This window comes from Pleurodeles waltl, chromosome 4_2 (genome assembly GCF_031143425.1).
Source record: "Pleurodeles waltl isolate 20211129_DDA chromosome 4_2, aPleWal1.hap1.20221129, whole genome shotgun sequence".
In the NCBI taxonomy this organism is placed as follows: Eukaryota; Metazoa; Chordata; class Amphibia; order Caudata; family Salamandridae; genus Pleurodeles; species Pleurodeles waltl.
Window position 1 is genome coordinate 109,730,075 of NC_090443.1, and position 20,734 is coordinate 109,750,808.

Sequence of the window (20,734 nt, forward strand, 5' to 3'; positions counted from 1 at the left end):
TGCATGGGTCAGATCTCTAAGGGAACTGCAGAAGACCTGCAGTGACGGCCATTGAACCGCAATGGGTCCATGGTAGACCCTTCTCCGCTCCCCACCCAGATTCCACATGGTAACAGAGGCATCACTTCTGGTTTGGGACGACCATCTGGGAGAGGTGAACATCAGAGGGCTTGGGTTTCTGATGGAGTCAAAGCTCCACACCAGCTTGTTACAGTTGAGATAGCTCTGCTGGGTATTGAAAGCCTTTTTCCAATCCATCATAGGAAGGGTGGTTCAGGTAGTCAAGGACAACACCCCCGCCGTGTGGTACTGTAATAAACAGGACCCTGTGGTAAGGAGCTCTGAGCCTCTGGACATGGCTGGAATGTTGGGACATTTTCCTGGCTGTACAACACCGGAGGGGGTCTATGAACACCAGTGCGAAAAAACTTAGCTGTGATGCTTTGCGGATCACCAATGACATCTACATCAGGAGGTGGTGCAAGGTCTCTTCTGTCACTGGGAGAACTTTAGTTAAATCTGTTCGTCACTGCTGGAAATGTGCATAGTTAGCACAACTGCGCACCTCAGTTTCCAAGATGGCTTGTTTTGGGAGATGCATTTTGTTTTGGGAAGGGCTCAGGACCCTTGTACGCCTTCCCGCCAATAGCATTCCTACCAGAGTTCTGAAGAAGATAGGGATGGGCGGTACCAAGTCACTGTTGTGGCTCTGGATTGGGCTCTGGAATCCGGTATCACAAATTCATGAGCATGAGCCTTGTCCTCCAATCAGGCTGCCCCTTCGGGAGGATCTCCTGTTGAAGCAACAGGGCAGGGTTCTGCACCCGAACCTGCGACCGCTCTGCCTTCATGCGTGGAGATTAAGAGATGTCAGTTAAATGTCCCCCACCCCTCTGACCCCTAAAGTCTGTAAGGTCATCTTGCCAGCCATGCATCCCTCCACAAAAAACATATATATGTCCTGTTAAAGTAAGCTTGTGGATTGATGCACTGAAAGTTAAAATCATGTTGACCCTCTTTCAGCACCCTTGTCCAAAGTGTTGCTTATTGTTTTCTTTTGCCTTCAAGATCGTTCTCTGGGCACAGTTATGGGGTGGTATCTTTCATTCATCTTGGCTTTTTCTGTGGTTGCAGTATCAACTGTTCCTGTTCAACTCACCTCTTATGACATGTCACCTAAAGGTTACCTTAATCTACTGTAAGGCAATGCCTTCATGGCATGGTTACCCCTGACCTTTTGCCTTTTGTTGATGCCAGTTCTGATTGAAAGTGTGCTGGGACCCTGCTAACCAGGCCTCAGCACCATTGTTCTTTCCCTAAACTGTACCTTTGCTTCCACAGTTGGCACACCCCTGGCACCCAGATAAGTCCCTTGTAAATGGTACCCCTGGTACCAAGGGCCCTAATGCCAAGGAAGGTCTCCAAGGGCAGCAGCATGTATTATGCCACCCTGGGGACCCCTCAGTCAGCACATGCACACTGCCTCACAGCTTGTGTGTGTTGGTGGGGAGAAAATGACTAAGTCGACATGGCACTCCCCTCAGAGTGCCATGCCAACCTCACACTGCCTGTGGCATAGGTAAGCCACCCCTCTAGCAGGCCTTACAGCCCTAAGGCAGGGTTCACTATACCACAGGTGAGGGCATATGTGCATGAGCACTATGCCCCTACAGTGTCTAAGCAAAATCTTAGACATTGTAAGTGCAGGGTAGCCATAAAGAGTATATGGTCTGGGAGACTGTCAATTACGAACTCCACAGTTCCATAATGTCTACACTGAAATCTGGGAAGTTTGGTATCAAACTTCCCAGCACAATAAATGCACACTGATGCCAGTGTGGAATTTATTGTAAAATGCACCCAGAGGGCATATTAGAGATGCCCCCTGAATACCAGTCTGACTCCCAGTGCTAGGCTGACCAGTTTCTGCCAGCCTGCCACAACCAGACGAGTTGCTGGCCACATGGGGAGTGCCTTTGTCACTCTGTGGCCAAGGAACTGTAACACCTGGTGGTGAGCCTCAAAGGCTCACCCCTTTTGTTTCAGCACACCAGGGCATCCCAGCTAGTGGAGATGCCCGCCCCTCGGGCCACTGCCCCCAGTTTTGGCTGCAAGGCTGGAGAAGATAATGAGAAAAAACAAGGAGGAGTCACCCACAAGTCAGGACCGCCCCTAAGGTGCCCTGAGCTGAGGTGACCCCTGCCTTTAGAAATCCTCCATCCTGAGTTTGGAGGATTCCCCTAATAGGATTAGGGCTGTGCCCGCCTCCCCTCAGGGAGGAGGCACTAAGAGGGTGTAGCCACCCTCCAGGGCAGTAGCCATTGGCTACTGCCCTCGTAACCTAAACACCGCCTTAAATTCAGTATTTAGGGGCACCCCAGAACCCAGGAAATCAGATTCCTGCAACCTGAAACAAGGAGTGCTGACCTGAAAGCCCTGCAGAGACAATGGAGACGACAACTGCTTTGGCCCCAGCCCTACCGGCCTGTCTCCCAACTTAAAGAAAACTGCAACAGGGACGCATCCGACTGGGACCAGCGACCTCTGAAGCCTCAGAGGACTGCCCTGAAATCCGAAGGACCAAGAAACTCCCGAGACCAGCGGCACTGTTCAACTACAGTAACATTTTTGCAACTTTCTAACAACTTTTAAAGAACTCACTCTTACCGCCGGATGCGTGAGACTTCACCCTCTGCACTCGACGCCCCCACTCGAGCTCCAGAGAACCAACACTACAGGGAGGACTCCCAGGCGACTGCGACTTTGTGAGTAGCCTGAGACGATCCCCTCTGGACCCCCACAGTGATGCATGCTGAGAGAATCCAGAGGCTCCCACTGACCGCGACTGCCTGTAACAAGGAACCTGACGCCCGGACCAAGCACTGAACCCGCAGCCCCCCAGGACCAGAAGGAACCGAACTTCAGTGCAGGAGTGACCACCAGGCGACCCTCTGCCTAGCCCAGTCGGTGGCTGGCCCGAGAAGCCGCCCCTGTGCCCTGCCTGCCCCCAGCTGCCCCTGTGCCGCCGAGGGTGTGTTTTGTGTGCCTACTTGTGCCCCCCCAGTGCTCTACAGGACCCCCCTGGTCTGCCCTCCGAAGACTTACCTGTAGGCAGACTGGAACCTGAGCATCCCTGTTCTTCATAGGTGCCTATGTGTTTTGGGCTCCTCTTTGACCCCTGCACTTGCCCTGCGCTGCTGGTGTTGCCTTGAACCCCTAACGGTGGGCTGCCTATGCCCAGGAAGTGGAACTTGTAAGTGCCTTACTTACCTGAGAATCTTGTGGTTCTAAAATAAATAAAGAAAATATATTTTTCGAAATTAAAACTATTGGCCTGGAGTTAAGCCTTTGAGTGTGGGTTCCTCATTTATTGCCTGTATGTGTACAGCAAATGCTTAACACTACCCTCTGATAAGCCTACTGCTCGACCACACTACCACAAAATAGAGCATTAGTATTATCTAATTTTGCCTCTCTCTAACCTCTAAGGGGAACCCTGAGACTCTGTGCACACTATCTCTCACTTTGAGATAGTATATACAGAGCCAACCCAAATGTTTCCGCCAACCCTGTAAATAATGTCCCAGTAGAATTTGAACATGGCACTTTCATTCCTCATTTGTGCTCCTTTTGAGCCTCTTCATAATTGTCCTTTTCAACTACTCAGATTGAAAAACGCCTTCCTTGTGGCCCTCACCTCTGCACGCAGAGTGAGTCCCAGGCTCTTTTTTTCAAAGCCACCCTTCATCTTTGTCCATCCTGACAAAGTGGTGCTTCGTACTAGGGCCTCTTTCCTCCCTAAAGTGGTCATGCCCTTTTATGTAGGCCAATCCATCACTTTTCCTACGTTTTATCTGGTCCCACATTCTTCTTGTGAAGAGGAGAAACTCCACCGTTTGAATCCAAAAAGAGCATTGTCGTTCTAGCTCAGTCGTAGCAAAGACTTCCGAGTGGATGATCAAAACTCTGTGGGTTATGTGGGTGCGAAGAAAGTCAGGCGGTGCAGAAGAGAATCATCTCCAGATGCGTTCTCTGCATCAAAATGTGCTATGCTTTGGCTAAGAACTAACACCCTGAGGGTTTGCGTGCTCACTCCACCGGAGCAACAGATGCAACCACTGTGTTGGCATGCGGAGTTCCAGTTTTGGATATCTGCCAGGCAGCAAGGTGGGCATCCCCGCTCACGTTCACCAAACACTATTGCCTGGACAGTCAGGTCCGAAGGGATGGCTATTTTGGCTGTTTGGTCCAGCATGACTTCCTAGTATGATCTTGGTTCGCAGACATAACCCTGGGGATGGTATTGCTTGGATATCTATTCTAAGGTAAGGAATCTGCAACTAGAAGTCACTTTCAGATGATCAAGTTATTTATCTTCTGTAACAAATTATCTGGTAGAGGCCTATTCTAGTTGCAGATTCCTTTCCGGCCCACCAAGCCTCCCCACTCTGCGAACTGATATCTAGGACAGGGACTCTTTCAGGGCTGTAGTTCTGGCACACTAATCTGTGTTCTTCATGGCTCCGCGCTTGTGGCTTGAAAGGTGTGAAAAGAAACTACAGTCAGTGCGCCGGGATGGCTTCTGTCTACGACCGCAATGTCATCAAGGCGACCATGATGCCATCAACAGACGTGGAGTCGATCAACTCCACCTGATGGCGCGCAAGGGTGCTGCTCGAAGAAAAGTCACCGGATCCAGTCTGAACCTGGGGCAAATTGTAAATTAAGGAATCTGCAACTAGAATGTCTCTACTAGATAATTTGTTACCGAATGTAACTAAGTTGTTCTTCGGCACTGGTGCATTGAACTAGGTTCACTTGCGTAACTCGTGTGTGGGAAAGCAAACGATGTAGAACATTACCAAAGTTTTATTTTATGGAAACTTCTTCCGTACCAGTGCCTCTTTTCTGCTGAAAAGGGTTACACATTTGCATGTCAGCCGAAATATCCCCACACTGCCTACCACCTTTGCTTCACCTCACCACTCGCAGGAGGAAAAAACCTAATGTTTTGGACCTAAAAGGAGTGTTGGCGTTCTACATCGATTTCATCAAAGAACACCAGTTGGGTTTACTGCAGTGAAGAAGTGTTAAGCAGTGCAGAAACAGACCATCTCCATATGGATTGACTCTGCATCAAGCTCTGCAATGCATTGGCCAAAAGGCAAGCCCCTGAGGGTTTTCAGGCTCATTCCACCAGAGCCAAAGCTGCGACCTCTGTGTTAGCTTGCAGAATCCCTGTCTTGGACACCTGTCAGGCTGCGATGTGTGGTTCCTTTCATGTGTTCACCAAGCACTACTGCCTCATTGAATATTGGCAAACCTCCTTATTAGTTATTTGTTTTAGCGTGTGTGTTCATGATCTGAAGAACAGCTTAGCTCCCTTTAGCTACATGGATGTAGTTTTGTAATTTTTTCATAGAGACAGATTGGTATTGGCAAATTACGAGCGGACCTGCTCATTAAATTGTATTTCGTTACTGTTTGAGGCCTATCCTGTTTGGCCATGGAGGCTGCCATACTTTTCTTGGCAGTTCAAGGGGAGTAGAGAACATGTTACATGCAGCTAATTTGTAGGTTCACACACACTGCGCCTTTCAATCAATTATGGATATTGAACTCTTTCCCTATTTAACAGTAGTGTCAACTTCTTCTTTAAGAGTTTGCTTCCTTATTTTGGCCAGTCAGCAGCCCCTCTTGCAGCTTATTCTCAAACATGAACTTTTTTTTTTTTTTTAAATAAATGATGTCTGTGGCTAAACCTCAACTGCTTTGAAGGAGCCCATCTGCTAGTGTTTTCTAGCTCTTCCTGGGTGAGCAAAGTATCAGGATGACTTCATTCAGCAGCATACTAGACATAATCAGTGATGTCTAGTAAAAACGTTGGGCTCAAGTTTCACATTCTTTTTCTTTGTTTGCCGCTCCCAGAGTATACTTCAATACATCATAGTGTTCTAACAATGCAATGTTGGTTTGCGCATGGGTTGCGGTAGCAAGGGAAGGCAATAAGTTGGTCATTGTATGAGAAGTGCCACTTGAGATTTTTTTTCTGTTTTTCAGTGACACAATGGCAATATCACTTGATGGGTTGTAAAGAAACAAAACAGTGGTCAATGCATAATATTCGCACATTCGTACATAAGATGAATGACTAGTAAATCCAAAATCACTGAAGTTCTTGTGGGTGCCAAACCTGGTAGTAACACCCAATCACCACGGGTATTTAGTGCACTGATCAAAAAGGATTTTGAACTGTGGGGTAAAGTATTTTGAAAAATTATACCAGGGCACTCCAGAAAGCAGTCCAAACAATATATTCCAAAATGGAAATAAGAGTCCAAAGTTCAATCAAGGTTGTTTTCAAAACTGGGTAAGCTTTTATTCCTTGTGAAGTATGTACATTCCATAAACAGCCAACACGTGTTTCATCCAAAGGACTTTTTCAAGGCAAACTTGCGCATATATGAGATTCACATGTATAAGGTGGAAATATCAGGTAATCCAAAGGTATCCTGTAGTAGTCCAAATAGGATGTTCAAGTATGTTGTAATGCAGTGACCGAGAAGCGAGGGCGTTGTGACGCATATGATTCAAATCAGGTTATGGAGAAAAAGGCCATGATAAGCCCGTAAGAAAACAAATCACAGCATCGGTCTAAGTGCTCGGACGTGTCGGGAGATGTTATGTTTTTTAGTTTTGCACTTAGTGTGAAACAGCCTTTTTAAACCCAACTGAGTATAGCCTCCTTTATCAGGATGGGGTTATAGAGCTTTTGTTTTTGCAGCATTGGCTAACCCAAAGTTGATGTTTTGGTAATGGTTACACAGCAAAATTAAGAACTTTCAAAGTTGATTATGGTAATCATTAGGCTTTTTGTCTTGATTGAAGAGTGGTTGATATATCTATTGCTTACTAAGGCTTATCTTAGATTGTTTGGTCCTGGAACTGCTCTAAGTGGCCTACAGGAGTCTCTTGTGAGCTTTCACCACATTGAATTGAGTAGTCCAAGTAACACTTGTTGATTTTTCAAGATCTTACAAATGTTAGGGATATCTAGAGTATTAAATTAGCAGATCTTGATGTGCATCAATCTATGTTGTTATGTAGGAACTGACTTTAAAGTTTGATTTCTCAAGGTTTTGAGGCAGATTTGATTAAAAATAACTTGGATAGCTTTGATTATTAGAACAGCTAAAATGAGATATATGCAGTTCTTCATACAGCTTGATTTGCATTCTTAAAATGTGTTTTTTTTAATGAAAGTCTGTGCAGATCCCAAGACAAACCTTTTTAGTCGATTGTTGGTCGTTCAACAGTGTGCTTAGGTATGGAGCCTGTCCTTTTTAGGTCTCACCTATGTAGTACTTGTGCAGTCTCTTCGAAACGTATTGTATTTAGAATATGGGTTTATTCCACCCATCTTTGTAATTGGGTTGTTTTATTGTCTTTCCTAAATGCTTTCTTTGATTGGTGCAAATGCTTAATACTTTCTCTTTGTGCACTTTCGTAACCTCCAATCAGTACTGCCCCTGTTCATGTGGGCTTATTCTTTTTTTTTTAAATGTAGGTTCCTTTGTTTGCACTTCTTTTTTTTTTTTTTTCTTTCTTTTTTCTTTTAGTTTGCTTCGGCTCGTGTATCAGCACAGCACCCACTTCATGGATGCCGTGCTTCATGTTTCCGATGGCATTTGCATTGTTGAACGCTTTTGTATGTTTTTTCCTCTTCCTTGTTTTTGCCCATCTTTCTGTTTCTTTGCAATGTCTGGGGATTCTTTATTTCCTTTTTTTTCTTTTGGAGAGCAAATACGGCATAAAGATATTGGAGCACTTTATTTTTTTTAGCACTTTTATGGCACGCAAACTCGACACAAAGGTATTGGAGGGCTTTACATGACCACCGCTTACATTACACAAGGACACATTCATTTTTGGTAGCAAGGGGAGATTAAATGATTTGCCTCGAGTCACAGTACCTTTAGCTGGCTCCAAGACTTGAACGGTGTTCCCCTGGTCCAAAGTCGGCAGCTCTGGCCCTTATGCCACATCCTCTTCCTAAGGTTCTTTGTCTGGTGCGTGAATGGGTGGGGGCAGTCTGCTCTTGGGTTGCAAGTATCACCGTCCTTGAAGCCTCGTCTCAGAATGGAGGGAAGTTGGACTGCAAACAACTCGTATAGAACGATAAAGGTCTGTTAAGAAAACCAGTGATCGTTTGTAAAGAGGTCATTGGCAGGCGACATTTAATCAGACAACGATCTCCCTGGCATCTGGCATTCTAAGTAACCAAACACACATTTTACTGCTGCTGCTTCATATTGCAGTCTACATGGGGTTTCATTGCTAACCTCTACTTTTGCTTACCATTACTCATTGTTTGCGAAGTGTAACATTCAGCAGTTACCTTGTCTCTTAATGCGTTGCGCTGTCAGAGGTTATGATTAATAAAGGAGAGGTTCACTACTGTGGAATTTTGTTCCAGTACCACATTGGTATCTGTGGGTAGTTTGTGTGGTGTGGTGGGGGTTATCTTAACAAATGTTGTTTTAAGGGTGAAGTTAATGTGTCCTCCCCAGCATAACGTCAACAATGCTAAGTGTGTAGTGGACTGTCTATTTATACATCCTCTACACGCCAAACCAAGACACATAGGTAAATGACATTGTAATTTACAATGCCAATAGATCTAACTCTCACAAATGCGAGACCTGTTGCACTTCAAATGCTTGTTTTACTTGCCAAGACAAAATGCGTGCTGTGTTCTTTTGTCCTTGATTGTTTGTTTTTTCTGCTGTATTTTCAAGTCCAAATTTTAAACAAAATATTGTCAGTGTTTATGCTACTATTGATTCTTTATAACAGCATGTTACTACTAAGGTACGTTTTGTCTTTAAAACGAATGGTTAGGAAGAGCACCATAAGAAGTTTTTAGGTTTAAGCAGCACTTAAAAAAAGCTTTGTGTAGTGGCACTATTAGGAAATGTTAAATGAGTGGGAAAACATGAAGATGAGACCTGGAGAGCTGTAGGAAGTCCACAAGTGGTCCGAAGTCTTTGAAGTAAGGTCTCCGGTATGTGCATAAAGTACAGGCAGATGGTTGTGAAAGTTTTAACAGTAATGCAAGGCCATTTTACATGTGTGACGAGTTAGAGAAGGTCTTAGGTGTGGGTAGCAATGGGGAGACAGGCTCAGTGTTGGGTAATTTGGGAGAAGGTCCTGTGTGTTGGTAGCCTTTTAAGGTCCCAAAAGAGATGACCAGCAGTGGTCTCAAGTAGTTTTATGAGCACTGGCAGAATGTCTGTATGAAGAACTACAACAGTCGGGGGTCTCCAACCTTTAATGTAGTAAAACATGCTTATGTGCATTGAAAATCATCCTAAGCTGCAAATATGAGCATGTTAATACTGACCACATAAGCCAGGTTTAGATTTGTGTTATGAATATACACTTTTCAGTTTTTGTTGACTACTAATGTGTAGCTCGAGAGCTAGTAGCACATGAGCTACTCGTTGAAGACACTTGCATAGCGTCTCTTCTGTGGGAAGACCTTGGAGACCATGGATGTAAGCAGTTGTTAGTCACGATATGGGGAGTACTGGAAGAAGATCTTGTGTGAGGAAATTGTCAGAGGTCTTCAGTGGGTCACGTCTCTGAAACATCAGAGGAGTACTGGGAGAAGTATGCCATGGAAGTGCAATTTGGTGACAAAAGGTAAATAGCATTGAGTGGGGTCGTTTGTGCTGTTAAAAAAAGGTGTGGTGGCATCTCTATGGAATGATCTTTCCCACTGTGTTTTTTTTTTTTTTTTTTAACTTGAGGTCATGGTGTTCATATTTGGTAGAGTTCTAGACTGGGTAAGGCTCTTGCTAAATGTAAAATTGTACATTCTAACAATCTAATTTTATCTCCACAGAGTCCAGATAGTAAGAGGTTAGAAGGGTTATCGAAGCAGCTGGACTGGGATACCAGGAAAATCCAACGATGGTTTCGAGATCGACGGAATCAAGACAAGCCTAGCACACTCACTAAGTTTTGTGAGAGCATGTAGGTGTGCATTTGTCAGTCTCTGTAATGCATTTTCTGCTTTATTAGTAACTTGTATCTCCTTTTAGAACTGAAGGCTAGCAACATTCAAATCAATTGTCAAGTGGCAAAAGAGAAATTCCTATAATTTTACATATTGGGTTTGGCCCTTAATTTGAAGTTTACGTTTAGCAGCATTTTGCACTCAAGTTAACGCGATGAGCAGAACGACATTCGTGTTGCAAAATGTAGAGAAGAGCCAACTCTTCTGATAATTCTGAATCCTGTTTACTTTGTAATCTGCAGTTTGGGGGAAAATGCTCCACATTTCTTGACACTGAGCTTAAAAAGGGTCCCCCATTAGGCTGATTCTAGCTCTGTTTACAGCTGATACAATTTCTTCCCTATTGGATTATATTGTGTCTATTTCGTAATTGAGTACAGTGTGACATTTGATCAATATTTGTTGAGTTCAGGGTTCACTCAGTTGGGGCTACTAGCTACACATCTGAAAGTGAGGCTTTGATTAGTTTAAAGTCTTGCAGTGCACATGATCTGTTGTGGTTACCATATTTACATCTTAATGACCTGCAGTTTAGACATGTCTGCTGTTTGCTAATGTGTTATGATCCTTTGTTTTCCCTTTTCAGGTGGAGATTCACATTTTACTTGTATATATTCTCCTATGGATTACGCTTTTTGTGGTCGGTGAGTTAAAATCTTCAATCCAAATAGTTATGGATTGGCTAAATAAATAAACTTCCAAGGTTTGTGTTAAAGTGGTTTTTTTTGTGGGCAGGGCCACAGACAGCTTGTTATCATCCAATTAAAGCGTTACGTATGGTGGATTAGATCTCAAGTATGATTTTAGTTTCCAATTTTAATACTCATTTTGCAGTACAATTGTAACTTTAGTGGTTATTTAATGTAGGAAGTATTACGTCCTTGGGTTTGAGGTGGGCTGCATTGAGTGATGGGGGAGTCATGGAAGAAAGGTCAAATGTGTTGCCCTTGATGTCTGAGGTGTTTTGTATGTTGGCATCTGCAAATGCATAGGAATAGTATAATGTTTTCTACTATGCTTTTTCTCTGCAGACACCTTGGTTTTGGGATACTCGACAATGCTGGTACAATTACCCCTATCAGGTATTTAGACTTATTAAACCATACTAATGAGCATGAAAGTGTGGTACACGTGATACAATCTGTTTGTTGTTAAGAGTTCTTTTAGGTTTGTATATCTAGTAAAACACTATTAAATGTGTTAGGTACATGTATTATGAGCAAAATAACATAGGCCTGTCTCATGAGGAAAGTAATTTGTGCAACCTAAGTGAAGGTACATCAGGCTACTTTTGTCTAGGGATATTAAAATGATCCATCATGGAACGTTTGATGAACTAAAGATCATCCATCAAGCAAAACAGGGAAAGCTGTATTCTAGTAGGAAAACTGAGAGACTTGCATCAGGAGAGTTGAACCCCCCTTTCCTTGTCAGGTACTACTGTAGTTTGTGTTTGAAAGAGAAGGAACATTGAGCTTTGTACATAAATGATTATTGCAAAGACAGGTTTTTTGTGTGATGTAATTAATTTTCTTCTTTTAACAGGCTCTTACTCCTGACCTATACTATTATTATATTATGGAGCTGGCCTTCTACTGGTCTCTTATGTTCTCACAGTTTACAGATATTAAGCGAAAGGTAAGATGAACATTTTGTTGATTGGTCCTGCTGTGTTTTTGTTGGCATTTGAGGCTTTCTGCCTAGACACAATAGTAAATAAATAGAAAATCAGAACTCTATCTATAATAGAGTCTTTATAACCTACCAGCTTTCAACCGTTAGTCAGTGTGTTACATCTGGCTATTCACGCTTTGAACCGGGACACACAATGAAACTAGCTTTTCCCAGGAGGCATTAAAGAACCTGCAACACACACCACAATTAGTTGTAGAACAGGATCCCTTTGCCTTTTTACCTAGTCTCTCAAAGATCTGAGAGTGGCAGAACCAGAGAATAAAGTTGTTCACAAAGAGTGTAAGCTTTCATTCACCCTATCATTCTTGACTTTAATCCATTGCTAATGAATACCAGCTGCCTCTTTTGTCTTCGTACTCCAGCATTATTCCGCTGTTTGGATGAGCATAGACATATTTTGTAGACATTTCTAAAAAGGATATTACCTTGATTGTGATGAGTGGTTGGAGTTCCACTGGACCGCTCTTGCACCTTTTCCAAGGTGCCATGTCACTCTTAAATTTCCAGTGTGTATTCAGTGGCTCACGTTGGCAGATGTTTTAAAAGTTTTTATTTCTTTGAAGCGCAAGGGGTCTTGAGTGTGATGTTAAAGAAATATCACTCTTCTGATGGATACAACTACCTGTGGGTTCCTCACCTAATGAATACTCCCATGGCGCCAGCATTCAACGGAAATCTTCTTACTAGTCTCTGCACGTCGACGAGGACGTCACTCTAGCCCACGCGACGCCGTCTGACGTCATACAGGCAATAAGAGGTCCTCGACGACGTGCGGACGTCAGTTCCCTTTTTTCCGTGCATTCGAAACGGTTATCTTCGAGGGAGCAACTGTTACTTTTGTGGTTACAGTGTATTTTTGCTGCGTAGTCTTTCGCTGTGGTAATAATGTCGCAGAGAAAGTCTGGATTTAAGCCTTGTCGTGAGTGTGGAGGCAAGATGTCGGTGACGGATCCTCATTCCGATTGCCTTTGGTGTTTGAGCTCCGACCACGACGTCTCGACTTGTGATTCATGCCAGCACATGAATCCAAAGGCCCTCAAGGAACGTGAGGCGAAGCTGTTTATGGCAAAATCGAAGGAGAAGCATCACAAGAAGTCTTCTTCTCCAAGACATCGGCGTCATCAAGACTCCCGGCGCCGTAGAGAATCTCGGCGTCATTCGAAGGAGACTCGTTCCAGGTCTTCGGATCGGCGCCGAAGGACATGGGAGATCAGTCCCACGGTTACGCCGCATCCTTCGACGCCGTTGCCCTCTCCGGCGTCTCCAACTTCACCTGGACAGGCGTCGGTGATTGAGGTATTGGAGCCTCACGTGTTTTCTCCGGCGCAGACGTCGAGGCCGGCGTCGGGGTCGCCTCCGAGACAGGTACCTCAGTATCCGGCTTTTCCCACCCCTGGAGCCGATAGTTCCGCATTCTTGAATGCGATGTATGCCATCTTCCAACAGATGGCTCCAGGGGGTGCTCCGGCTGGGCCTTTGGCCTTTTCTTTGGGTGATCCTGCGCCTCTTCGGCCGGCACCTTTTATGCCCTTTCTCCCTTTTGGGAACGTGGGCTCGGCGCCAGTGTCGGCGCCGGTGGCCGCTCCGGTGGCTTCAGAAGGATTGGCCCCGGGGATTTCCATCCCGTCGACGTCGGGATTTCGGCCTGTGACTCCGGTGGGTCCATCTGCTTCAGCTGCTCTTTCGTCGGCGCCGAAGTTACCTGTGGCGCCGGACGCGGCGTCGGTGGCTTCTGAAGATCGGCGCCGATCTTCGACTTCGGCGGAGGCATTGTCGACTCCGCGTATTGAACAACGACTTCATTCGAGGAGACGTGCTCTCCGTGTATTAGAGGAGCAGGAGTACCAACGAGCCCTGGAGGGAGGAGAGCTAGAGGACTCGGGTGATGGGCTGCGTGGTCTGGAGTCGGCCAGTGGGCTGGACACTTCCCCTGAGTGGGATCTTTCGTCCCCGGGAGAATATACTGAGGAGGCTGCTTCCTTTCATGCAGTGGTACGGAAGGCAGCTAGTTTTTTGGACCTGCCTTTGCCGGTGGTGGAGGCTAAACAAAACCTTTTAACAGAGGTGCTACATCCGGCCTCAGCTGCGGCGGAGCCTCTTTTGCCATTTAATGACGCTCTGCTGGATCCGGTGTTAGAGGTGTGGAAGAGGCCGGCATCTTCCCCAGCAGTTCACAGAGCCATGGCCAGGAGGTATCGGGCGGCTCCGACTGACCCTGGTTTTCTATCTAGGCACCCTACGCCGGAGAGCTTGGTGGTGCAGGCCTCCTGTTCATCCAAGTCAGCGCCTGGTTCTTTCCCGACGGTGCCTGGGGACAGAGATTCAAAGAAACTAGAGGCGCAGTCCAAGAAGATTTTTTCGTCCTGCAGTCTGGCGTTAAAAGCCACCAATGCAACCTGTATCCTGGGGAGGTATATTCATGCTCTGATGGATGACATTTCCTCATCGTTTACAGAGCTTCCCCAGGGTCTTTTGGATCTTGTTTCAAATGCCCAGGCTGCTGCGACCCAGATTATCCAGACGGGACTGGATACCACCGACTCGGTAGCCAGAGCAATGGGCACAACTGTGGTGGCAAGGAGACGGGCCTGGCTCCGTAACTCGGGCTTTTCTGCGGATGTACAGTCCACATTGTTGGATCTCCCGTTTGATGGGGACAAACTGTTTGGAGCCAAGGCTGATTCGGCCTTGGAACGTTTTAAGGAAAGCAGGGCCACGGCTAAGTCGTTAGGGCTCCAAGCTCCTTCTTCCACGGCCTCTTCCAGATTTTTCAGGAGGTTTCGTGGATTTGGGCGTGGCTCTTCCTCCTCTTCCTTTCGGGGAAGATATCAGCAACCTGCCTCTTCCCATCCCTATAGATCTTTTAGGGGGAGAGGTAGGGTCCGCACCAGAGGAGCCTCTCAGCAGCACTCTGCCTCTTCCTCATCCTCTGGCGGGGTGCAGCAGGGGAAGCAGCCTTAGGCTTCCACCATTTCCCCCTCACTCCTCTCCTGTAGGGGAAAGATTACAGCATTTTCTCACCAAATGGAAGACTGTTACAACGGACACTTGGGTTCTCAGTATTGTGGGAAAAGGCTACACCCTTCCCTTTCGGGAGTTCCCGCCCCTCATCCCGCCCCGCCCTTCTTATTGTTTAGAAGAACACCTCCTGTTGCTAGAACAGGAGGTACAAGTCCTCCTTTCAAAGGGCGCGGTGGAGTTGGTCCCAGAGCAGGAAAGGGGTCGAGGATGTTACTCAAGGTATTTCCTGATTCCCAAGAAGGATGGTCGTTTGAGACCAATTCTGGACCTGAGGATCTTGAATTGGTTCCTCAAGCAGGAAAAGTTCAAGATGCTGACCCTAGCACAGGTGCTTTTGGCGTTGAACAAGGAAGACTGGATGGTGTCTGTCGACTTGCATGCTTACTTTCATATCCCGATACTCAAGTCACACAGGAAGTATCTCCGGTTTGTGGTGGGATCGCAGCACTATCAGTTTGCGGTCCTTCTGTTTGGTCTTACTTCAGCACCTCGAGTCTTCACGAAGGTGATGTCGGTGGTTGCGGCACAACTCAGAAGGAAGGGGATAGCAGTATTCCCTTACTTGGACGACTGGTTGATCAAAGCCAAGTCCCCGGAGCTTGTGTCGCATCATCTGCAGTCAACAACCCAGTTGTTGTTCGACCTGGGTTTTTCGGTGAACGAGCCCAAATCTCACCTAGAGCCCTCTCAGCGCCTCCTGTTCATAGGGGCAGTACTGGATACAACATTGGGTCGGGCCTTTCCTCCGCCTCAGCGGATTCAAGATATTCAGGATTTGGTTCCAATGTTTCGAAATGGAGCGGTAGTTCCAGTCATCAAGGTCCTTCGTCTGCTCGGTCTGTTTGCCTCCTGCATTCTGTTGGTCACGCATGCTCGCTGGCACATGAGGGCTCTTCAGTGGTGCCTCCGAAGGCAGTGGTCTGAACACAAAGGGGATCTAGAGGGTACTGTCAAGATCTCCAGAGATGCTGCTGTGGATTTGAAGTGGTGAATTGCAAGCAACAATCTTTCACAAGGAAAGCCGTTCCAGCAGTCGCCACCAGTGGCCACAGTCATAACGGATGCTTCCACTCTAGGGTGGGGAGCTCATCTGGGGGATCTGGAGATCAAAGGTCTTTGGTCTCCAGAGGAACAGATGTTTCACATCAATCTGTTAGAGTTACGGGCTGTACGTCTGGCTCTCAAGGCCTTCCTCCCTTCCCTTCGTGGTCAGTCGGTACAGGTCCTAACGGACAATACTACCACGATGTGGTACATAAACAAGCAGGGAGGAGTGGGGTCGTACCTTCTCTGCAGAGAAGCTCTTCGACTATGGTCCTGGGCAAAGGACCATCAGATTTGCTTGATAGCAAACCATCTGGCCGGAGTCTTGAACGTGCGTGCGGACAGTCTCAGTCGCCATTTCTCGGCAGACCACGAGTGGCGTCTCCATCCAGATCAAGTCCGTTTAATCTTCCAGAGGTGGGGGTTTCCTCGGGTAGATCTGTTTTCCACTAGAGTGAACGCCCATTGTCCGTTATTCTGCAGCCTCCAGTATCCGATGCAGGGAGCGTTGGGGGACACGTTTCAAATAACCTGGTGCGGCCAGTTGCTTTACGCGTTTCCTCCCATACCCTTGATTCCTCGAGTATTGAGGAAGATTCGCCAGGACCGGGCTCTAGTCATCCTAATAGCTCCGGATTGGCCAAGGAGGGTATGGTACTCCGACCTTCTCCAACTCTCAATGTGCCCTCCGCTCCGTCTCCCTTTCAGGGCAGACCTCCTCTCGCAGTCGCAGGGGCAGGTTCTACACCCCAACCTCCAGAGTCTGCACCTACATGCCTGGAGATTGAACGGGGCAACCTGAGTTCCTTCTCTCTCCCACCTGAGGTAGTGGATGTTATATTAGCGGCCAGGCGACACTCCACTAAATCTATCTACGCTAATAGATGGTCTAAATTTGTTGCGTGGTGTGGAGAGAGGCAGATTGATCCTTTGCATGCTCATCTATCGGACGTTTTGTCTTTTGCTCTGTCTCTAGCGCAGAAAGGTTGTGCAGTGGCTACCATTAAGGGTTATTTATCGGCCTTGTCAGCCTTCATATGTCTTCCAGACCAACCATCTTTATTTAAATCCCCTATTGTTATCAGATTCTTGAAAGGTCTTCTAAATAAATATCCTCCAAAGCCATTCGTTATGCCGCAATGGGATTTGTCCTTGGTCCTGACTTTCCTTATGGGGTCCCCTTTTGAACCTATGCATTCTTGCCCCTTAAGGTATTTGGTTTTAAAAACAGTCTTCCTGATAGCTATAACATCAGCAAGGAGAGTGAGTGAGTTGCAGGCCTTATCAGTAAAGCCCCCTTATACAACTTTTTATGGGGATAAGGTGGTGTTGAGGACCAAGGCTGCTTTCCTCCCGAAGGTTGTTTCACCCTTCCATTTGGCTCAGGCAATTACTTTGTCCACGTTCTATCCTCCGCCTCATCCTTCTAAAGAGGAAGAAAGACTACACCGTCTGGACCCAAAGAGAGCGTTGAGCTTCTTTATTGATAGAACAAAGGATTTCAGGCTGGAGGATCAGCTGTTTATTGGATACGTGGGCAAGAGGAGAGGAAAGGCAGTCCACAAGAGAACACTATCCAGGTGGGTTGTTCTTTGCATTAAAATCTGTTACTCTTTGGCAAAGAAGGATCCTCCTGAGGGCATTAGAGCTCATTCCACCAGAGCTAAGTCGGCCACTTCGGCCTTGGCCAGAGGTGTTCCTGTGGTCGACATCTGCAAGGCCGCAACTTGGTCGTCCCTTCACACTTTTGCAAAACATTACTGTTTGGATTCTGAGGTTAGAAGGGACGGCCATTTTGCACGGTCAGTGCTGCAGGATTTCTTGGTTTGACCATTTAGGCACCCACCGCCGGGCGTGGTACTGCTTTGGGACTCTATTCATTAGGTGAGGAATCCACAGGTAGTTGTATCCATCAGAAGAACGAGTTACTTACCTTCGGTAACGACTTTTCTGGTGGATACATTAGCTACCTGTGGATTCCTCACGGTCCCACCCGCCTCCCCGATGCCTTTCTGGTCTTGCCAAGTAATCCTTGAGTACGCTCCTCTTGGTCTTTGAGGATGCAATGGACGTTGTATATATTATATGTATATATGTATATATCTTTGTGTATATACTTGATGTGTAGATATATATTAAAAAAAAAAAAAAAAAAAAAAAAAGAGTTATATATATATATAAAAGATTTACAGTTATTCCTGCAATGTTGTGTATTTTTACAATGTAATGGGATGTTGCCTTGCTCTTTCATTGCATTGCCTGGTTGTTCTCATGCACGTAAAAAATGATTGGTACTGACGTCCGCACGTCGTCGAGGACCTCTTATTGCCTGTATGACGTCAGACGGCGTCGCGTGGGCTAGAGTGACGTCCTCGTCGACGTGCAGAGACTAGTAAGAAGATTTCCGTCGAATGCTGGCACCATGGGAGTATTCATTAGGTGAGGAATCCACAGGTAGCTAATGTATCCACCAGAAAAGTCGTTACCGAAGGTAAGTAACTCGTTCATCTATGGTATGAAATCCATTACAGGACAGTCGTACTTGCACCACTCTTTTTTAGGGCATGACTTTGCAGTTTTTCTGGTAAAATATCTCCCTCATGTTTATGAAGAGTATGGAACTGTGGTTTAGGGTAAAACATACACTCCTGGCAATTCATGTGCCACCATTTCAAGCTCTGTGAAATCTAGTAATGTGTGCAGTTTAAAAATAACATAGGTGACTTTGAAAGTGAGACTACTGCTAGATAGAGCAAGTTTTTGTTTTGAGAACTGCAATTACTCTACTTTTTTTTTTATACTTGGAGGTCCCATTGTATAAAGTACTTATTGTTCAAGCATTAGCCGAGTCTGGGGCAAGGATATGACCTCTTTAGAGGTGTACATTTTTTAGGACAATTCTTAATAAAGCCAAAGAGTTGCCTGCTACTTCTATATTATGAAATATGCACTTTCACATGACCCCTAAGTAGCACTGCCTTTCTACAGTATCTCGGGATTCTTTTCAAGAGAAGATTGTATTTTTTTTTAGCATTTGTTTCTGTACATACACATGCTTTACATATATTTGCATATTTCTGACATCTAGTGTTCATTGCAGATGCTGCAAGTTTTTTTTTTTTTGAAGCCCTCGTCTTTGTTGCAATATCTTGCGAACTTCTCCATTATCCCACAATGTACCAGGATAAAAAAGAACACCTCAGATAGTTTTTTCGGCCATCTGGTTCAGATGTGTCCTGGTCTAGCTTCAGGGCCATTGAGGATCCTGATCCATCCACAGAAGAAGCATCAACTTCATTAGTATTTTTTTTTTTTTTTACCCTTAGGCCTCAGGCCTCCGATTGTGTTTGTGAGTGACACTTGGCAGAGAATGTTATGGAGAACACACTCTTCCAGTTTTGCCCACACTGTAATAATAGATATCTGTGGTTGGACCACCTTCAGATGTGTAACCTCGGTCTATCCCCAGAGCACAAGAAGCCGTTGTGCTCAGATTGCAAGGCTTTCAAGAACATAAAGATCATGGGATATCACAGAGAATGGTATTGGGCTCATCATAAAATGTAATATTAGATCCATCTGACATACCCTGACCCCTTTGAACCTGAGGATATAGAGGGAGCGAAATGAGAGAAGGGAAGTACATCTGTTATCCTTCCTGCTAAAGGAGATCAGAGCCCTGAGGTTCTGTCCTATTATGTTCAGAGGCTGAGGACATTTTATTGCAATAGATCACATGGCCCAAGACTAAAACTATGCCCAGAGTCTCTGTCCCTCCACACTTGTTGAGGGCTGATCTACCTCGAAGGAAGTATTGTATCTAGGTCCTAGCACAGCTCTTGATGGATTCAGCCGCTTCAGACATAGTCTTTCCTAGGAGTGGGTTCTCAGCTCAGTCACTGGGAAAGCATACCTCAGCCAACCTTGGATCAAAGCTTTCCAGTCGTAACTGCCACTAAACGGTTGGCATTGTCATATTACTCCTTGGCATGATGGCCTGGGTTTATTGCTGTAGTTCCCCATGCAAAGCTATACATGCATCCGCCACCTGAGTGCCTAGCAACACAGTGGTCACAAGAGGAGGGTCACTGCGAAGATCTAGTGTTGATGTTGGCCAGCACCAGTTGCTCCCTGCAGTGGTAAAACAACAAATATCTGTCGCAGGGTATGTGGGAAACCAATCAGCTGAATTTCCACATCAACTAACTGAAGCTTTTGCCATCAAGTTGGCTTTCTGAGCTTTCTCATGGCTCAAAGTAGTCCTCATCCAAGCAGATAACATGGCAGCCATGTATTACCTTCAGATACAAGGTGGCACACACTCACAAAATCTGTCAATGTTAGCACAGGGCGTTCAGGGACACTCCATCACAAGATTCAGCTACTGGGGGAGTACCTTCCAGGTGTAGACTGAGACTTTGGTCTTACTCAAGTAGCTCTGTTGTGGTTCCCTGACATAACCTCTTTGCCAATGCCGAAAACACCAAAATGTCGCCTCCAGGTTCCCAAACCCACAGTCCATTTGCAGTGCGCTATGGATAAACTGATCAGGGATATTTGCCCATGCTTTTCCTCCTCTTTCACTTCTTCTGTACATAGTCTGGAAGCTTCAACAATATTTCCCCACTCTCATCCTGATAGCGCTCACATGGGCCGGCAACCCTGCTTTACCACCTTTCTCAACCTCTCCCTAGTACTCCATGAGAAGCTGCCCAGCCCGTCAGGCCTTCTCACCCAGAACTAGGACACAGTCAGGAACCTGAACCCAGGCAGCTCAGTCCTGAGATTTGGCTTCTGAAGTCTTAGAATCTGGGTGCCTCAATCTGCCTCCCTAGTGCATGTCCATCCTTAAGGAGGCCCGCAGACCCACTATGTGGGCCTGCTATATGGCCA

The 20,734-nt window shown here is 45.9% G+C and overlaps 1 protein-coding gene across 1 annotated transcript in view; it reads left to right on the forward strand.

Annotated features, from left to right (window-relative positions):
- CERS5 (ceramide synthase 5) overlaps window positions 1-20,734 on the forward strand; it is a 659,392-nt gene that overhangs the window by 253,963 nt on the left and 384,695 nt on the right. The window contains exons 3-6 of the mRNA XM_069230878.1: window positions 9,908-10,038; window positions 10,668-10,725; window positions 11,113-11,163; window positions 11,627-11,719. Coding sequence (XP_069086979.1) covers window positions 9,908-10,038; window positions 10,668-10,725; window positions 11,113-11,163; window positions 11,627-11,719 — 333 coding nt within the window. The remainder of the gene's footprint in view (window positions 1-9,907; window positions 10,039-10,667; window positions 10,726-11,112; window positions 11,164-11,626; window positions 11,720-20,734) is intronic.